This window comes from Gopherus flavomarginatus, chromosome 1, assembly GCF_025201925.1.
Source record: "Gopherus flavomarginatus isolate rGopFla2 chromosome 1, rGopFla2.mat.asm, whole genome shotgun sequence".
Taxonomy (NCBI): Eukaryota; Metazoa; Chordata; order Testudines; family Testudinidae; genus Gopherus; species Gopherus flavomarginatus.
Window position 1 is genome coordinate 357561448 of NC_066617.1, and position 20262 is coordinate 357581709.

At 39.8% G+C, this 20262-nt stretch overlaps 1 protein-coding gene across 3 annotated transcripts in view; it reads left to right on the top strand.

Annotated features, from left to right (window-relative positions):
* Positions 1–534: 534 nt before the first annotated feature.
* The window catches only part of ALG8 (ALG8 alpha-1,3-glucosyltransferase), a 28681-nt gene continuing 8953 nt past the window's right edge, over positions 535–20262 (top strand). The window contains exons 1-11 of one of the 3 annotated variants that reach the window (XM_050941414.1): positions 551–626; positions 2012–2266; positions 6809–6887; positions 8038–8231; positions 9664–9773; positions 11075–11142; positions 11757–11883; positions 17678–17781; positions 18174–18294; positions 18660–18799; positions 19719–19858. In XM_050941414.1, coding sequence (XP_050797371.1) covers positions 2034–2266; positions 6809–6887; positions 8038–8231; positions 9664–9773; positions 11075–11142; positions 11757–11883; positions 17678–17781; positions 18174–18294; positions 18660–18799; positions 19719–19858 — 1316 coding nt within the window. In that variant the 5' untranslated portion in view covers positions 551–626; positions 2012–2033. Of the gene's footprint in view, positions 627–2011; positions 2267–6808; positions 6888–6987; positions 7112–8037; positions 8232–9663; positions 9774–11074; positions 11143–11756; positions 11884–17677; positions 17782–18173; positions 18295–18659; positions 18800–19718; positions 19859–20262 lie in introns of all 3 variants that reach the window. The other 2 variants (XM_050941431.1, XM_050941420.1) reach the window with 2 other exon arrangements.

Sequence of the window (20262 nt, forward strand, 5' to 3'; positions counted from 1 at the left end):
AATTATCAGCACTTACAAGATGCCCTAATCACAGTAGGATGTGCTTATGTCACGTGTGTGGTTACACTATGCAGCTGCTGCACACCTCCAAGGGTTGCAGGCCTAACACTTCATGGCTGAAATTCTTCCTAGCCATCCTAACCTAAGTCAAGCCAGTACTTGGGTGGGAGACCAGGTAAAATCCACATGGTGCAGGAAGGGGTGTTGAAGAGTGAGTGCTGCTTACTCTCCCCCTTCGGTGAGCACTGACCCAATGCCCCAGCCTGGCAGCCCTATATTCATTCTGGAGTGAAGCAAGCCCCACTTAACAGACACTACATTAGCGCCTGCGCAGTAGACCTGTCCCCAGGGAGAGCTGGCGAAGGGAACTAACGCGTTCGGAAATCGCACGTGTCCTGGCAACAGGCGAACAGGAGGACATCTTGCGCATGCGCCCTGTGGTCGCAAGATTATTTTTTTTCAATCTAGGCAGGCTCGCGCGGTCACTTTCTGCGCGTGCGCAGCGGTGGTACCGGAATTGTCAGCGAGCGGCGTGTCATGGCGGCGGCGGGCGGAAGCGGCGGTTGCTGGTTCCTGGCTCTGGCGCTCGGAGTTTCTCTTCTCAAATGTCTCCTCATACCGACCTAGTAAGGGCCGCGAAACCGCCCCGGGCCGGGCCAGCCTCCTCCTCGCCACGTCTGCGTGTCCCGCCCGGTCCCCGGGGGAGCCGCGCTAGCAGCCCCGGGCCATCCCGGGCGCCGTGGCCAGTGCTTCCCCCTCCCCCTCCCTGACCTGCAGCCCCTGGGCGGCCTCATGGGCCAGGCGGCCGGTCCCAGGTTGCCTTGGTTACCACCCGTGCAGTGTCGCGTGGCCATAACCCCTTGTGGTGCCCCGGGCGCCGCCGCCCCTGCCCGCCGCGGCACCTTCGCGTCAGCCGGACAAGGGGCTCCTCGCGCGGGCTGCGCGGCGCCGCCTTGCGGACCTGCAGTGAGGCCGAGCCTCCCCATGCCGCTGTCCTGGGGTGTGGGGGCTGCTGTGGGACTCCTGTTTGAGTGCGATGGCTCTTCACAGTCGAGTGCAACTACCTTGCACCCACAGAACGGTGCCCCGGGGTTTATGCAGTTAGCTGGCAACTTGCCCAAAGCAGCCCATCAATAGTTACATCCTGTGCTAGCTTTTGGGCTGCAGATTGCCTCCCCGCTCTGTTCGTGCTGCTGGAGGAGCAGGGCATCGGGTCACCTGAGAGTCAAAAATCTTTTCCAACGCCCACATTTGTTTTGGTTTACTTTGTGCTTGATGGTAGTAGAGGCCTTATCTGTCACCCATAAAAGTGATACTAAATTTTGCATATGAGTTTCAAAATTTCTAGCCTTTTAGCACAGATACTGATGACTTTAACTAAGCTACCAAGCCCCGACATGGAAGGAGGCTATTTAATAGAACTGCACACTTATATGATGTGGCATTGTGGGAGTATTTATTTTTCTAATACTCTACCTCAGTTTCATAATTTATCACTTCTGAGACAAATTATAAGTGAGAATCCATCTTCTTTATTTGTCCTGATTGGGAATAAATTTGGGTTTGTAATGATGATGGAGTTGAGAGCAGTGTTACGTGGCACCTTCTGTAGAAAGTATTAAGAATGTTCCTAAGAAGCCTGATTGTTGTTTAGACCTAATAAAACCTCACCTCAAATCTGTGCTAGAGGATCAAAGTATGATGTCTTCTTTCCTCAAAGAAGAACAAAATAGACGGCTTTGAGTAAAACCTCTATGGCCATTTATGGTTTTTTTTTTAAACTCTCTTAAAATTTGTTTTAAAGATGCAGTGTGAAGTCTCTTACTTTTTGTGAAAAAGTTTAATAGTAAACAAAAGATGCTTCTACTCTTAAACTACATAGTTGTTTCAGACATTTACAGAGTGGGATTTTCAAAAGTTTATAAATGAATGGAACACAGGTGCTTTTAATTCAAACTTAAAACTTAAGTATGAACACTTTCATTTGCTAAATATGATCATATTTATTGAGGTTGCAGGAAAAAACCATCCCGATGTGTAGGAAAAATAGTAAATATGGCAGGCAACCAGCTTGGCTTAACAGTGAAATCCTTGCTGATCTTAAACGCAAAAAAGAAGCATACAAGAAGTGGAAGATTGGACAAATGACCAGGGAGGAGTATAAAAATATTGCTCATGCATGCAGGAGTGAAATCAGAAAGGCCAAATCACACTTGGAGTTGCAGCTAGCAAGAGATGTTAAGAGTAACAAGAAGGGTTTCTTCAGGTATGTTAACAAGAAGAAGAAAGTCAATGAAAGCGTGGGCCCCTTACTGAATGAGGGAAGCAGCCAAGTGATAGAGGATGTGGAAAAAGCTAATGTACTCAATGATATTTTTGCCGCTGTCTTCACAAACAAGGTCAGCTCCCAGACTGCTGCACTGGGCAGCACAGTATGGGGAGGAGGTGACCAGCCCTCTGTGGAGAAAGAAGTGCTTCAGGACTATTTAGGAAAACTGGACGAGCACAAGTCCATGGGGTCGGATGCACTGCATCCAAGGGTGCTAAAGGAGTTCATAAATGTGATTGCATAGCCATTGGCCATTATCTTTGAAAACTCATGGTGATCGGGGGAGGTCCCGGATGACTGGAAAAAGGCTAATGTAGTGCCCATCTTTAAAAAAGGGAAGGAGGAGGATCTGGGGAACTACAGGCCAGTCAGCCTCAGCTCAGTCTCTGGAAAAATCATGGAGCAGGTCCTCAAGGAATCAATTCTGAAGCACTTAAGAGGAGAGGAAAGTGATCAGGAACAGTCAGCATGGATTCACCAAGGGCAGGTCATCCTGACTAACCTAATTGCCTTCTATGAGGAGATAACTGGGCCTGTGGATGAAGGGAAAGCAGTGGATGTTATTCCTTGACTTTAGCAAAGCTTTTGAGACGGTCCCCCACTGTATTCTTGCCAGCAAGTTAAAGAAGTATGGACTGGATGATTGGACTATAAAGTGGATAGACAGCTGGCTAGATCCTCGGGCTCAACGGGTAGTGTTCAATGGTTCCATGTCTGGTTGGCAGCCGGTTTCAAGCGATGTGCCCCAAGGATTGGTCCTGGGCCCGGTTTTGTTCAATATCTTCATTAAGGATCTGGACGATAGCGTGGACTGCACTCTTAGCAAGTTTGCAGATGACAGTAAACTTGGAGGAGTGGTAGATACGCTGGAGGGTAGGGATATGATCCAGAGGGACCTATACAAATTAGAGGACTGGGCCAAAAGAAACCTGATGAGGTCCAGCAAGGACAAGTGCAGAGTTCTGCACATAGGACAGAAGAATCCCATTCACTGTTACAGACTAGGGACCGAATGACTAGGAAGCAGTTCTGCAGAAAAGGATCTAGGGGTTACAGTGGACAAGAAGCAGGATATGTGTCAACAGTGTGCCCTTGTTGCCAAGAAGGCTAACGGCATTTTGGGCAGCATAAGTAGGGGCATTGCCAGCAGGTCAAGGGATGTGATCATTCCCCTCTATTCGACATTAGTGAGGCCTCATCTGGAGTACTGTGTCCAATTTTGGGCCCCACACTACAAGAAGGATGTGGAAAAATTGGAAAGAGTCCAGCGGAGGGCAACTAAAATGATTAGGGGGCTGGAGAGGCTGAGGGAACTGGGATTGTTCAGTCTGCAGAAGAGAAGAATGAGGGGGGATTTGATAGCTGCTTTCAGCTACCTGAAGGGAGGTTCCAAAGAGGTTGGATCTAGACTGTTCTCAGTGGTAGCAGATGACAGAACAAGGAGTAATGGTCTCAAGTTGCAGTGGGGGAGGTTTAGGTTGGATATTAGGAAAAACTTTTTCACTAGGTGGGTGGTGAAGCACTGGAATGGGTTACCTAGGTAGGTGGTGGGATCTCCTTCCTTAGAGGTTTTTGAGATCAGGCTTGACAAAGCCCTGGCTGGGATGATTTAGTTGGGAATTGGTCCTTTGAGCAGGGGGTTGGACTAGATGACCTCCTGAGGTCCCTTCCAACCCTGATATTCTGTGATGTTCATTTCCTTAGCATGTTCGTAAGTGTTAGTTGGCTCATTATTAATACTGTCTGATTCTTCAATCTGTTTCGTATTACATAAAATATTTCTCATGTTCATGTGAAGTTTGATTCTACAATTATAAAGCAGAATGGTTTGATTTTTAAATACGTTTCTCATTATTTTTGTAACACGAGGAAAGGACTAAAAATACCTGACCTTTTTGTAACCGCACTAGAACTTTAAGACAGTTTACCCTTGAGGTAACCAAAAGCATTACATATTTATAATGCAGCTTTAATAATTTGGCAGACAGCTGTGTCAGATCAGAACAACATCTGACATGAATCTTCCAATAGTCTATCTAATAGCTTTTACATTTCTGAGTAACAGGAGTCAGCTTTTCTGTAAATTGGAACTGTTTTCAGTTGTCAGGCTCCTTGTACAATATGAATACTCTCTGCAGTGAGTCTTTGCAGTGGGTTCATTAAGGTGGGAATAGTGTTATCAAAATGTTTAAATCTGATATCAATACTTAATTTAAAAAAATTCTTTACACTTTCAAGTCATGTTGTAGTACAAATTGTTTGTTTGTAATAATTTCTGTTGCCGAGCAACTAGAGTAAGATTTGTAATAAGTAGTAATGCTAATGGTAAAACGTTATAAACTAAATTAGTCCTATGCAAAGTAGGTCTTTCTTTAGCTATGTATGTTGTATGTTCTCCATTGTTTTATATCTATATTTCTAACAGGTATTATCTGAGAGAGAGCTCAGTGGTTTGAGCATTGGCCTGCTAAATCCAGGGTTGTGAGTTCAATCCTTGAGGGGGCCATTTAGGGATCTGGGGGGGGGGGGAGAAAAAAACTGTCAAGGACAGTACTTGGTCCTGCTAATGAAAGCAGGGAACTGGACTCAATGACCTTTCAAGGTCCCTTCCAGTTCTATGAGATAGGTATATCGCTGTATAAGTTAAGTAAATAACCTGGAGGATAACATGGTTATAAAGGAATGGCCAACATGCATTTGTCTAGAACAGATCATTCCAAACCACCCTAATTTCTTTCTTTGACAGGGTTACTGGTCTAGTGAGTAGGGGGAATCAGTAGATATGATGTATATTAGTAAGGATTTTGACACAGTGCCACATGACCTTCTTGTAAGCAAACTAGGGAAATATGGTTTAGATGAAATTACTATCAGGTGGGAGCACAACAGGGTGAAAGCTGAACTCCAAGAGTGTCAGTGGTTTGCTCTGAAACTGGGAGGGTGTATCTAGTGGGGTCCTACTGGGGTGTGTCCAGTACTTTTCAATATTTTCATTAATTACTTGGATAGTGGAATGGAGAGTGTGTTTATAAAATTTTCAGATGATGACAAGCTGGGAGGGGTGGCAAGCATTTTGGAGGACAGGATTAAAATTCAAAACAACCTTGACAAATTAGGGAATTGGTCTGAATTCAACAAGATGAAATTGAGTGCAGACAAGTGCACAGTACTTCAATTAGGAAGGAAAAATGCAGTGCACAACTACTAAATGGAGAATAGCTGCCTAGATGGTAGTATTGCTGAAAAAGATCTGGGGGTTATAGTGGTTCACAAACTGAATGAGTCAACAATGTGATGAAAGTTGCGAAAAAGGCTAATATTCTGGGGTATATTAACATGAGTGTCATATACGAGATATGAGAGGTAATTGTTCTGCTCCGTTTGGCACTGGTGAGGCCTCATTTGGAGTGAGGCAGTGGTTCTCAAACTTTTGTACTGGTGACCCCTTTCACATAGCCAGCCTCTGAGTGTGACCCCCCCCCCTTATAAAATAAAAACACTTTTAAATATATTTAACACCATTATAAATGCAGGAGGCAAAACAGGGTTTGAGGTGGATGCTGACAGCTCGTGACCCCCCCAAGAAATAACCTCACGCCCCCTAACGGGTCCCTAACCCCAGTTTGAGAACCACTGCAGTAAGGTATCCAATTCTGGGTGCCACACTTTAGGAAAGATTGGACAAATTGGAGAGAGTCCAAAGGAGAGTAACAAAAATGATGAAAGTATTAGAAAACCTGACATATGAGGAAAAGTTTAAAAAAACTGGGCTTATTTAGTCTTGAGAGAAGAAAGATGAAGGACGTCCTGGTAAGTTTTCAAATATGTTAAGGGTTGTGGTTAAGAAGACAGTGATCAATTGTTCTTCATGTCAGCTGAAGGTAGGCCAAGAAGTAATGGTCTTAATCTGCAATATTTCTACAAGAGAAATTTAGGTTAAATATTAGGAAAAACTTTCTAACTATAAGATCTGAAATAGGCTTCCAAAGGAAGTTGTGGAATCCTTGTGGAATTCAAAGTTTGAAAAAAAAAAAAAACAAAACAGGTTGGCCAAACATCTTTCAGGGATGATCTAAATTTACTTGGTCCTGCCATAGCACAGGAGGCTGGACTTGACTTCCAGCACTATATTTCTATGATTCTGTTACTTTAAAATTGGATTACTTCAAAATAGGCACTTCAGCCCCTGATGCCAAGCAAAACTGAGAGCTATAACTGGATCCTAATATTCCTGTTTGTTAGCAATTTGTCAGAACCAAGATGATTCATGCTCTCTTATAGTTACTACTCAGGCTTCTTTTTAAGAATTGCCTAATTACCACTATGGTTTTGATGCAGCTAAATCCACTGGACTAGCAACACAAATAGTTTCTTTCTGATTCTTTTCTGTGTAGCTGTAAATGGTTGAATATTTCAAAAAAGATTTTTTAATCTTTAAATCCATACATACCTTATTATTAATGTCCATATTCTTTGCAGTCATTCCACAGATTTTGAAGTACATAGAAACTGGCTTGCCATCACTCACAATTTACCAGTCTCTCAGTGGTACTATGAAGTAAGTTCTTGTTCTGGTCATTTGCTTTTTGATTGTGTGTGAATTTTGTGCTTATTAGAGACACCAGTCTGACATCCTGAATGAAGTCCTTTCTTCACAGAAAATATACATCATGGATACTGATGGTCAGTAGTTGGTGGTTGTTTTGCAGTAATGCCTGGGGATACCAATCATGGATCAGGACCCCATTGTGTTAGTGTGATCTTCTCAGGGCACCCAGAACCGTAAGACACAGTGTTACTCTCGGTCTCAGAAATTTCGGGAGAGCTTTACTAAAACTTAAACTGCGTCAGCTCCCTGCTGTGCCAGTCTGTTAGCTTAGCTGAGGAGACACGCATCATTTTGACATATACCCTAAGATGGCTTGTAGTCAAACTAAGAATAAGGTTATTACTAAAATGTGTAGATTTAAGTGATACAAAGCAAGAGTAACAGAGACAGGAACAGTATGAAAGAACCTGAATGAAGCAGTTCACAGTGGACATCAGTCCACATCAGAAAAATAATTGGCATGCTTGTGAAGAGAGAGCTGTTTAGTTCTGTTATAGGTTCTTATACTGCCTTCACTGTAGTATCGATGATGATCAAAATTTACAAGTAAGCAAAATAAGAAAAATGCTGCTTGATAACTTATTAGAGTTTGTTTTAAGGATATTTACTTTGTATATTTTGACGTGATGTTGATAACTTGTGTTGTAAAGTTATAAAGCTTTAACTTTTTGAATGTCAATGCCTACTGTTGCTAGATTGTCTGCCCACCCCGCTCCAATAATTTATTATTTAAATTGATAAAAATTGAAAAAATGCTTAAAAATAAACAATGATATTATCAGTCAGTTGTAAAAAAAAAAAAAAAAAAAAATGCGAATTCTGCCATAGCTACCCATTGCCAACACCAAAAGACTTCCAGTTCCTCCATAAACGCTACTATGTCATAGCAGAGCTGCTGAAGTCATTTTCAGCATTGTACAATTGCTCCGTTCCATTGTAAAGTAGGATTGAAATCAAAGGTATTAGCCTTTGTTCGATATTGGCTACTGGAGTGAACATACCAATTAATCCCATATGACAAACTTTTCTGTATATAAATCTCTATGAGCAGTTGTCTTGATCTTCAGTTGTAAATTGGTAAATCTTATTTTGTTTTTAGGCAACTTCTGAGTGGACCTTGGATTATCCTCCGTTCTTTGCTTGGTTTGAATATGCACTTTCACATGTTGCCAAATACTTTGACCAGGAAATGCTGGTTATCCAAAATTTGAACTACTCCAGTCAGGCAACAGTCTTCTTCCAAAGACTTTCTGTCATCTTTACAGATATTCTCTTTGTGTATGCAGCCCATGAGTAAGTTTCAGTGTTCTGTTCTTTGGGGACAGTGGGGTGTCTGTTTAAAGTATTGAGTTTTCAGAAATGGGCAGGGGGTAATCACAAAGATGTCTACATACAGACTTGTAAATGTGTGGAAAGAACACTGTTGGCTAAACCTATTAAAGGAACAGCGGGGGACAGGGGGTGTAGCAAAGATAAAAGACCTTATTTCCTCTTTTATCTGGGGAGTCTAAGGTTGTGGGCACAATTACATTTATTTTAGACATTAGTTACTTTCTCTCATATCTGAGGGGTAGCCGTGTTAGTCTGGATCTATAAAAGCAGCAAAGAGTCCTGCGGCACCTTATAGACTAACAGATGTATTGGAGCATGAGCTTTCGTGGGTGAATACCCACTTTGTCAGATGCACATTAGTCTATAAGATGCCACAGGACTCTTTGCTGCTTTCTCTCATATGTAATGTACTTGGTAGTTTAAGAATTCTGAAGGAATTCAAAGCTCAGACTGGATGACCAAAGTTTTTTTTCACCCTCTTATGATTCTAAACATGAAAGAATCTCATTCATGTAATTTTGACATCTTGTCACATATTAAACCATTCTTTTCTGTTGGTCTTGTATTCCTAATTTAACTTTTTATTGGCAATTAGTTAAGCAGTCTTAATAAAAGTTTATAGCATATTTAAATGTACCATGGATTTGGAGGAGAGCAAAGAGTATGTGTAATCTCTCACGTTGGGGGTGTGGAGAGAGCGCATGTATTTTGAAGAAAAACCTGTTGCCTACCAAAGTGATTTAGAAATAGCAAAGTCTTACTCATACTGAGTGGAGTGTTGTTGTATGGTCATAGATTCTGTATTTTTTTTTAAAGTCCAATAGAAGTAACTTTAAAATAAATACTACCTTGCATGTTGCATTCCAAACACTGTAGTGTGCTAATGCATGAGAACCTGGTAATGAAACTTACTGACTGTAAAGTAAATAAAAGTTATGCTATTATATTTTCCTTCTCCAAGGTGAGAGAATGCAAAAAACAAATTAGATTTTAAAAATTCCTTGATTCAATAATAATAAGATTATGGTTGTAACGTAGACAAGGAAAAAACCTTCTAAAATTATTGTTCTTAACCTATAATTTTCTGAAGTCTGTTTGATACTTTCTTCTTGGGAAATTAATCAGACCTTCAGAGTTTTGTGTTTAAAAAAATAAACTTTTCCTAAAATAGGAACAGTTTATTTTTTTAAAAACATATTACCTGTTATACAGTATAAGTCATTGTAAATTATTTTTTTCTTTGATAATTTGAATGAATTACTAAAAGTGACAGCAATTTTTTTATAACTGGCATATGGCAGAACTTCCCTGAAGAGATCATCTTCCGTGTTAATAATATGAATTGGTGCTAAAATAAATAAATCTGTATTACTGTTTGATTTCCTTCATACAGATGCTGCAAATATGTGAATGGGAAACGACCTGGAAAAGAACTTCTGGAAAAACCAATGTTTGTTCTTGCTGTTCTGCTCTTATGGAACTTTGGCTTATTAATTGTGGATCGTATCCTTTCAGTTAGTTGTCAAAATCTAGCAAGACTTTAAACAAATCAAATACAAAATATACAAAAACCACTGGCAGTATTTAATATCTTAGTCAGAACTAATATTACTCTTGATTGCAATATGTATGTTACTGTTTGGGTTTCAGGGAGGTCTCAGCTGAATAAAGTTTCATTGTAACAATATATTCAAAGTTTATTTGTAAAAGTTCTCTGATCATGATTATATAGCTCCAAAGAGTTGGATTACAACTAGAGCTGGTCGGAATTTACTGATTTGGCAAACCTGAAGTGTTTCACAAACTTCTCCAGGGTTCAGAGGGTCCACGACTCTGGGGCAGTCAGCCTAGCAGACTCTTTTTTTACTTTGATTTGTTAGTGTGCAACCTAGAACTTGAATGAACTTTCTTTGCCTTTAATTGTCAACATTTCATTTAAAAGAAAGGAGAAAGTAGAAAATGATAATACTTGCTAGATCTGTTAGTTAGCATCAGTCAGTCTTGGCAAAATGTGCACTGATCTAGCTCGGAGTACTTGTTAGTGGCAGTTAATATACATTTAAAAAATGAGCACTTCAGGAGCTGCATGAAAATCCAGTGCACTTCAAGAAGTATGAGCTCTCATTATATTTTTAGCAGCAATTTTTGAACATCCATGACTTTATATTAAAGTGATATTTTCCATCCTTCACCATGAATATGTACTCATTAGTGAGGTGTATTTCCATGCCAAGTTTCCAGCATGCCATTACCATTTTTTCAGTTATATGTGTAGTGAGGGAAATATAGAAGGAGCATGGCAGCAATTATTTTTACAGCACAAAATAACCATTTGTGACAGTTTTCACCACAGCCCCCTCCATTGGCAACTCAAACACCTGAATATGTGTACTTCAAACATTTAAGTCACTTCTGGTAAGAGACTAGTATTTAAAACTTCAGCAAAAAGGGGGGATTTTTCATCAAGTGAAACTGGTGATGGAAGAGGATAGCGGAGTATAATTGAATCCATTTAGCATAATAGCTTTGTTTGTAGTGTTTTTTGTTGAGTTCCATAATACATGTAACACTTTGCTATATTACCTGCATGTAACCAAGAATTTCTTAGTGAGGTTAAGCTCTGCAGCTTTTATATTTTCTAATTAGAACGGATAACAAAAAGGTAATTCTATTGACAACTTGGAGTAATAATTTAGGAATGTTTCCTTGATTATAGTTCTATTTGATCTGTTTGCTGATTGTGGACTTCTAATTCTGCCCAAGCAAACTGACGGTAAAAAATTTCTTCCTTGACACAAGTTCAGATATTCACTTTCAGTACAATGGCTTTTTATTTGGATTGATGCTTCTTTCTGTTGCTCGCTTATTTCAGGTAACCATAAAATCAAGTTGCCATGGTTTTGTTGTCCCGTGACAAGACTTTTAACCTTAATCATGGGCCTGCTCCTATTGTAATAAGTCAGAGCAGTTCTGAACTGCTGCCCACTAGAACTGGATCTCTTAGTATTTGTTCTGGTTTTCAGTTCACTTGGCCATAAAATATTAGCTGTGCTGTGGAGACACCATATCTGCCCCCCTGTGAGGGAATGAGCTCCATGTATTGCTGTGTAAATACACAACTTCTTCCTAGTTGTTGCTTGAGAGAACTCACCTATTTTGGAGGGAGCTACCAGTCTCTTGGCAGGAAAGATTACACTGAGGAAGGGGGTTTATCTCTGAGGCTGGGGAGATATGAGAGATCCACTGGGCTCCAAACACCCCTTATGGTCAAGAAATTATCTTGTTTCCTGAATCTATTCTGCTCTGGCCTAGTTGTTTGTTCTAGGAAAATGGGAAAAATACCCATCCCTGCATTCATACATGAAATGTTTTGATGCTTTAGGCAATGGAGGAAGTCCGTCTTTGAAACTGCTAGTGTTAAGGTAGAATTAGTTTAAATGCAGCTCTCGTGGGGTTTCCATCTCTATAACTTGTTTTTCCATTTAGAAAAGGCATTTGGAGGGTGCTCTTCTTTTTGCTGTTCTCCTGCATTTCAAACACATCTACATCTATGTAGCTCCAGCGTATTGTGTATATTTGCTACGATCCTATTGTTTCACTGCAAATAGGGCAGGTAAGTTACTGATCCTTCCTTAATGTGTTTTGTATTAATGATATGTGAGAAGAGGGCCCAGGAAGTGTAGAAAGACATGACATTTACATTCAGTGCTAACTTGTCATTACTGTCCTTGACATTCTCTTTTGTAAGTCTGACATATTATCTTGGCATGAAGCAGTATGGTGATGAGGTAGTGATAAGTCCACATTTATTCAGTGAATCCAAATGAAATAGAAGCTTTGACTTAAAGTATTTTATTGGAGACTGTTTTTAAAGTTGCTCTTGAACAAGCTTCTCTTTCTCACAAATCATTTCCGTACTTCAAAGTCTTGGCTTGACTTGAGTCTTCAGAACAATTTGAGTGCTATAGAAACCTATTCTGGAGAGACGTAGGATGGCTAGATCAGTGTTTCTCAACTTGTAGTCCATGGACCCCGGGGGGTCTGCAGACTATGTCTAAGGCGTCCGCGAAAGGTTGTCGTTATCATAGAACAGTGGTTTTCAGCCAGTGGTCCATGGATCTCTGGGGGTCTGAAGACTATGTGTAAGATTTCCAAAGGGGTCCACACCACCATTTGATGTTTTTTAGGGGTCTGCAAATGAAAAAAGGTTGAGAACCACTGGGCTAGATGACTCAGCTGGTCCCTTCAAACCCTATTTCTGTGGATTACTGTTCACTTTATAGTGCCCAAAGATATGCTAGATCTTTTTGAGAAGAAAAGGAAAGACACGGGTCCATGCACCAAAGAGAAGATCATCTACAGTTTAAATACTATTCAACAAATGAAGGTTACAAATAATAGAGAGGGGATGGGGTAAGAGACAAGGTTAGAAGCAATATGATTTTATATCCTGGCATCTTATTTCCTTATGCAAATGAAAATAAGGTGAAAAAAGATCCAGGAGAAGAAATATAAACCAGGCATCAGAAAGTGGTGAGTTTTCAAGACCTAAATGAGGCGGTACTGGCTACACAGATCGGAATAGGGTGAGTGCTTCTTGCATAGTGAACAGCAAGTACAATGATATAAGTCTTGCAAAGAATGTTCTTCACTTTAATCTCCAGAATTCCTCAAGTTAATGGGGCTTATAGTTGAAAGCAACAGGCTAGGAGAGTTAAGGCATCTACAGGCTAATCGTATTTTGTGGATGTCTGTAAATTCAGAAGAAAGAAGAAGGAATGAAAAGTGAATAAGCCAGTCAGAAGTGATTACATCCATGTCAATACACAACATGCCTTGTGTACTTGGAGCTGTTTTACCAGCAAAACTACTGCAGACTTCTTGTTTTCATCGAATAGCCTATTTAGAACCAGTTTGGTAAAAAGTACAGTCTAAATGTTTAAAAGGAGATATTCTGACACCGATCTCAAACTAATGGTCATAGATATTTATATTTCACTGGCAAAATGACATTTATGTTGTATTACCAGAATAAAGTCAATGACCATGAAGTTCAAGTTAGGTATCAGAAAGAATAGATGTAGGTAGATTGAATTTAATTTTTCCTGCTAAGACCTACTTTGAAATAATGGTCCATTTGAATTTATCATGGCAATGTGTCCTTTTCCTCATGCATATACTAAATCAGTGGTCCCTAACCTTTTTGTGGCCAATAGCACATTCATGTTTTCAGAAGTGTGTGGCGGGCGTCAGCAGTTTTTCAAGGCTTATTTTGCATTTGTACATTAAATAATACAAAAATATCATATTTAATATTACATATGTGAATCCATAGGATAAAAAAGGTAATTTTACACGTAAAAGGTATTAATTAAATTATTCGGCAATTACTCTTTCACCTTACCATGTGAATTTGCTCTTTTTTATCTACCTGTAAGAAAATTGAGAAGCTTTTACAAAATAAATATCATAAACAGTTTTTATCTTATTTATTTTAAAAAAGTAAAACATTGTTGAACTGCTGGTCCAAAATATATTTATTATACACCTCTACCTCGATATAATGCTGTCCTTGGGAGCCAAAAAATCTTACCGTGTTATAGGTGAAACTGTGTTATATTGAACTTGCTTTGATCCACCGGAGTGCGCAGCTGCCCCCGCCCAAGCACTGCTTTACCGCGTTATATTCAAATTCATGTTATATCGGGTGGCATTATATTAAGATAGTGGTGCACTTACTTTAACATAGATAGGCAGTTATAGTTAATTTAAAAAATTCTTTGTATTGTTATTTGTATTTGGGTTTCAATAAACAAATATGAAAAAAAGCTAAACACAAGTTAATCATATGTGCTAATCAGCACTTAATGGAAAAATAGGTATCATTAATTCATGTGGCTTTCTACTAAAATCTGTGATTTTTGGCACTGCATTTCTTCAGCCAATATTTCATAGTTGAGAGAGTAGGATGATATTCCCATTTGTAAGCAATCGTCAAGATGGGCATCTGTAAGCCAAGATCTGTATTTTGATTTTATGATGTTCGTTATTGAAAACGGAACTTCGCATAGATAAGTGGAACCAGAATAAGATTTTATTTTGTATGCTACAATTTTTTTAAGGCAGGAAACTTTTTTTCGGTCAACCAGATTCCAAAAGTTTTCATCTGTTGCGCAGGGTTTTAGAACAATATCATTTTGAAGTCCAAAATCTCCAGTTCCACTTCTTCTGTTCTGACTTGAATGAGACTCGCAATTGATGTAGCCATTTCTGTTACTTCTATTTGGCAAGTAAAAGAATTCACAAGAAAGGCAACTACATGCTCAGTGATGGTGAAGTGTTGAAATCTTTTCAAATTGTTCTAGAAATGTTTGAATGTGGATAACAAATGGTGATGGGATAAAATCACTGTCACATACCATTTTCTTCATATGTGGGCAATGTACAAGAGACTTTGTCTTCATATGTGACATCCACAAGATCAGTTTTGCTTTGAATGATTTTACGGAACCTATCACTTGAGCCACATGTTTGTCTTTTCCCTGGAGCTCAAGATTTAAAATGTTCAATTTGTCAGTAATGTCGGCAAGAAAAGCCAAGTCCATTAACCAGCTGGAGTCTACTAGCTGCTCAAAGTTCTGATTTGTGGACTTCAGAAATTCTTTGATCTCTTCAATTAGGCTTAAAAAACATGCAAGAACTTTACCTTTGCTCTGCCATTGCACTTCTGTGTGCAAGATAAGATCAGACTGTTTATCATCAACATCTTCCAACAGGGCCTTAAAAAGTCGGTGTTGCAAAGGTTTCGCTCAAATAGAGTTAATTATTTTAATAACGACATTCATGACGTGTTGAAAAGAGAGAACTTTGACACACAAAGCTTCTTGGTGGATAATGCAATGATAAGACAAAGTTCGGAAAGGATTCATTCTTCTTGCAGAGTGCAGTGAATCCATTGGCGCTGCCCATCATTGCCGATGCCCCATCAGTGGTGATTGCAGACAGTGTATGTAGTGGCATAATTGATCTTGAGTATGATTTGAATATATATATATGTCCTCACCCTTTGTTCACCCTTTAGTAACTCTTCTTTTACGGTGAAGTCACTAAATACCATCCTCACGATAACTGCCAACTGCGCTGTATCCAATACATCTGTCGACTCATAGAACTGCAGTGAAAACCAATCACATATTTCCAAGTCATCCTTTAGCTGAGTTTACATGTTGCTTGAAATTTCATGTATCCTCCTCGTAACTGTGTTATCTGATAACTGCAAGCCATGTGTTGCCGACAAAATCTCATGCTTGTTAGAAAATCCTTGAAACAGGCAATCAGCACCAATCAAAAATGCTTCCTTCAACAATTCGCCATCTTGAAAGGGTTTTTTCTTCTTTGCGAGCAGATGAGCAATTTTAAAGGAAGCAAGATTAGCACTTTTAGACTTTACCACTTGTCTAGTGAAAACAGATTGCTGGGCAGATTGGTTTGATTTGAGTTGATTGATTTTTCTTCTTTCGCAACTCAGATTTAAGTGGATGGTTAATGTCAAAAGAGCTGTGATTAGTTTGGAAATGGTGTTCAACATTGTTTTTTCGGCACTGCAACAGTACCACCACACAATAAGCAAACGCATTTCCCTTTATTTTCAATAAAACTATAGGATTCTTCCCACTCTGTGTTGAAATAATACATGTTTTTTATTTGAACCACTCATTTTGGGGCAAAATGTTAAAATAATAAATCACAAAGCATGAGAAAACAGCAGTATCAGTGCAGCGAAAGAATACTCACATAATATAGAGAAACACAGGTCACTGACATTCCACTGCGTGCACAGGTGCAAGGAGAAAAAAAAGCAACGATACACGAGTGATAAGAGGTTGGAACCAACAACACGCTCATGAGACAGCCTACATCTGCACTACTATGATACTACTAAACCTGGTAGGTCGTTCCAGTGAACGAAAATGAGACCAGCTTGCGCTGGGCAGTGCAGAGAGAAGCTGCAGCCCCGCGCCTGCCGGGGACAGAGAACGTTTGTCCCCAGCAGGTGCGGGGCTGCGGCACTACTTTTCACACCTTGTCACTAGTCGGGTGCCCATACGTGCTCTGGCAGGCTCCATGGCGCCTGCGGGCACTGTGTTGAGGACCACTGCACAAAATATTGCTAAGGGCTATCTTTGTTCCCTCTATTCTGTTGAAGAAGCATGCTCATAAAGTGGCAGCAGTTAGAGCACAGTATTTCATAAGTGGTGTGTAAAAAATGTAAGCATTCTAAGCTGAAAGTAATGGCATTCTCATTCTAAACCATAGATGCCTAAGATTTTATATAAATATAGCAAATCTGTGTATTTCACAATCTGTTATAAAACTGGATAACATTTGTTATTGGAAAAGCAAAACAAGCATCATCGCTACATTTTCAAAATTACTGTTAGACTGATGTCAAAATTGTTAGAAATGAGAGAGACTTGCTAGATCAAACTCTCTCCATTCAAGATACCATCTTTCATCATGTTGCTGAATATCCTTTTCTTTGGTCTTGACAAATGCAGTCTTGTCTTGCTGATAGCCATTCAGAATGCTGGTGCAAGGATAATTTTCCTGGTCTGTTGTTTTGATCATGTCACCCCTCTCTTTTCCTCCCTTCAGTATCGATCTTTCATCCCTTCGTATCAAACATAAGCTACTAGTCTTCACTTTCAAGGGCCGTCACAATATATCCCCACCCTATCTATCTTCCCTCATTCATTATTGAAAAGCAGACTCCGACCTCCAGTCAGCCAATCATGCCATCCTCCATCACCCACTTATTAAAGGTCAAACAAGCACCTTTGTGCTTTCTCCCATGGCTGTGGGAAACTCCCTTTAAACATTTGCAAAGCTACCTCATTATCCATCTTCAAAACCCTCCTTAAAACTCTACTTTTGCTCTGAAGACTAGAGAAGACTTGACAGTGGTTGAGCTGCTGGTATGCTCAGACCACTGACTGTCACACTGACAGAATTGTGTCATTGTGTCCTTTTACTTCTTTGTCTGTATCCATCTGTTTGTCTTATATTTAGCCTGTAAGTTCTTTGGGCCAGGGGCTGTCTTTTTGTTCTGTGTTTGTACAGTGCCTAGTACAGCAGGGTCCTGGTCCAAGACTGAAACTCCTAGGTGTTATAATACAAATAATAAACTAGCAAATTAAAGTAGAGCTCTCTAGCTGTTGAGAAATGGGTATAACTTTGAGATTTGTAAACCTAGTTGTTGGACAAAATACTACTTACTGACTGAAAATATTCACTTAAAGAGTGATACTCGTACTAGCTTCTTTACTACTAAAGTCAATTTGTTTACTTCCTATTCCTCTTCTACATCCCCAAATATCTCTGTTAATATGAATGTTAATTTTCTGTAGATGGATCCCTCAAGTGGAGCAGCTTCAGCTTTCTTCGCATAGCTTTGCTGGGATTGATTGTCTGCCTTGTTTCTGCTCTTTCATTGGGACCCTTTGCAGTACTGGTAATGACTCCTTATTCCCTAGCCCTCTAACCTTTCTTTTAGGGCTAGTCTACACTACTGTGCCACATCAGCATAGCTGCAGCACATCTGGTGAAGACACGCTATGCCGACGGGAGAGCACTCTCCCATCAGCATAATTACTCCACCTTAACAAGAGGTGGAAGCTATGTCTACGGGAGAGTGTCTCCTGCCAACTTAGTGCTGGTGGACAGCACTTAAGTCGATGTAACTTGTCACTCGGGGTGTCTTTTTCACACCCCTGAGTGACGTAAGTTACATTGCCATAAACGGTAGTGTACACAAGCCCTTAGAAACAAAGTTGAACAATTAAAAAAAAAATTGTGAAGAATCTCTAAATAAGGGTCCTCTTATATTCTTTTTGTTCCCTACAGGGCCAACTACCTCAAGTCATTTCACGTCTTTTCCCTTTCAAGAGAGGCCTCTGCCATGCTTATTGGGCCCCTAATTTTTGGGCTTTGTACAATGCAGTGGACAAAACATTAGCAGTTGTTGGTACAGTAAACTAGTTTTGTATTTTCAGTGCTTACTTGCATATAATGCCCCCTGTGGGACTCAAATTCCCTTTCTGAATTCATGTAATGAATGAAATTTTGTTGCTTGTTTTTAAGATTAATTTAATCATTTGCTTTTCAGCTCTATGCGTTGCATAGCAGTAGGTTCCCAATTGCTGTAGAAGAATAGCTTGATTATTGAAACTTGTGTGAAATCTCTGCCATATCTTTGTGTTCACATAATTGTCGTTTATATTGATTTATATATTAATATGTACATATTATACACTTTTCATAAAAATTAAGTGTGTATCTATAGCTGAAAATGTGCCTATGCTATTTGACAAACGTTGTGTTCACTTGCAGGTATAAAATATAAATTCCTTGATCCTGAAAAGATTCCTAAAGCCTCAATGACAGGTGGATTGGTTCAAGAATTCCAGCACACCGTCCTTCCTTCTGTGACTCCACTAGCAACACTAATTTGTACCTTCATCTCCATATTGGTAACTTTAAAAAAAATGATAATCTTTGATGTGTTTAATTTCCGTGTCCCCTTTTCCCTTAATTGAATAACATAAATGTTCCCGATACTTACATATATTTTTGCTCTTGAACTAGGTATCTTAGTATTGGAAAAGAGAGGCAGTAGTAATTTTGCATAACAAAGCATTCTCTTGAGTATTCCTAGAAGCCATGGTCTATGTCAACTATAGAGAATTCCAGAGACAGACAGACCTATAGCAGGGACTCTGGTCAAAACCATTTTGCTTACTGAGCTGGAAGTAATTCTGTAAATAGTGATTTGAGTAAAATTCAAGGGATATATCAAGACTGGAGTGCGATGCACTGGCAGAGCTGTTTGGAAAACTTACAGAGCTCCTAATAGCATTATCTGGAGCCAGGAATAATAGAGTTGATCCCTCGCTTTTCAACTTCCCACCTTTTTTAATGGAGTGAGGAGCAGAAGGCTCAGGTGACTGGAAATTGGATGTAGATATCCTAGATCATCAGTCAGGATATTGGTGGCCAAAGGATACTAAACAGCCATTAGATGTTCACTTATGTGAAGTGGGTTGGTGGTTCCAGTTAAATTCCCAGAGGCAGTTCCCCACAATCAGAAAAACACCATTCATTTGGCAGTGTGAGTGAAGTCTGCATTTTTGCTGTCCATGTTCCTGTTATATAGATGGAAGACTTCAATCTCCGTGCTATCTATTTGACACCTTCCATCAGCACTACATAGACACACCAGAAATAGGTACCTTCCTGGGATGCTACAAAGCGGTGCTGTGGTAAAAACAGGAGCTGGATGCTCATTTGTGTATTTCAGTAATAACATCATAAAGCTTCATATGGGCAATAGCTTATATACAGGATTGTGAATTTTTACACTGAAGTCTTATTTTTGCCTGTTGTTTCTAGCCATCTGTTTTCTGTCTTTGGTTTAAACCCCAAGGGCCCAGAGGCTTTCTTCAGTGCCTGATACTTTGTGCACTGAGCTCATTCATGTTTGGCTGGCATGTGCATGAAAAAGCAATACTCCTCGCTGTTCTTCCTTTGAGGTAGGTGACTTGTTAAGTGGTAGTTCCTCAGATTCATCTGGTTGCAGGCTGTGATTTGAGGAGCTTTTCAAAGGAGGATTGTCACTTGGTTTTCAGTATGATATTTCAGAGAATTCATATCATATGTAAAACCTCTCGTACTGAAGCATCCTAATTCACTTTACATATAAGAATCACTTCATCCACCCCTTAAATATAGCCCCCTCTGAGGTGGAACATATTAACTGTTCAGTGGTGCAAAATAACACACATCTGCTCCAAAAAGTAGCATTTCTCTTCAGGTGCTCCTAGCAATTCATCTCCTTTTAAAAGGTACCTTGTATTCATGGAAAACCTTTTATCCAAAGATTTCATCATGCTTTACTAATGGTAGCTTATCCTCACAATAGCCCTTTGAGATAAGT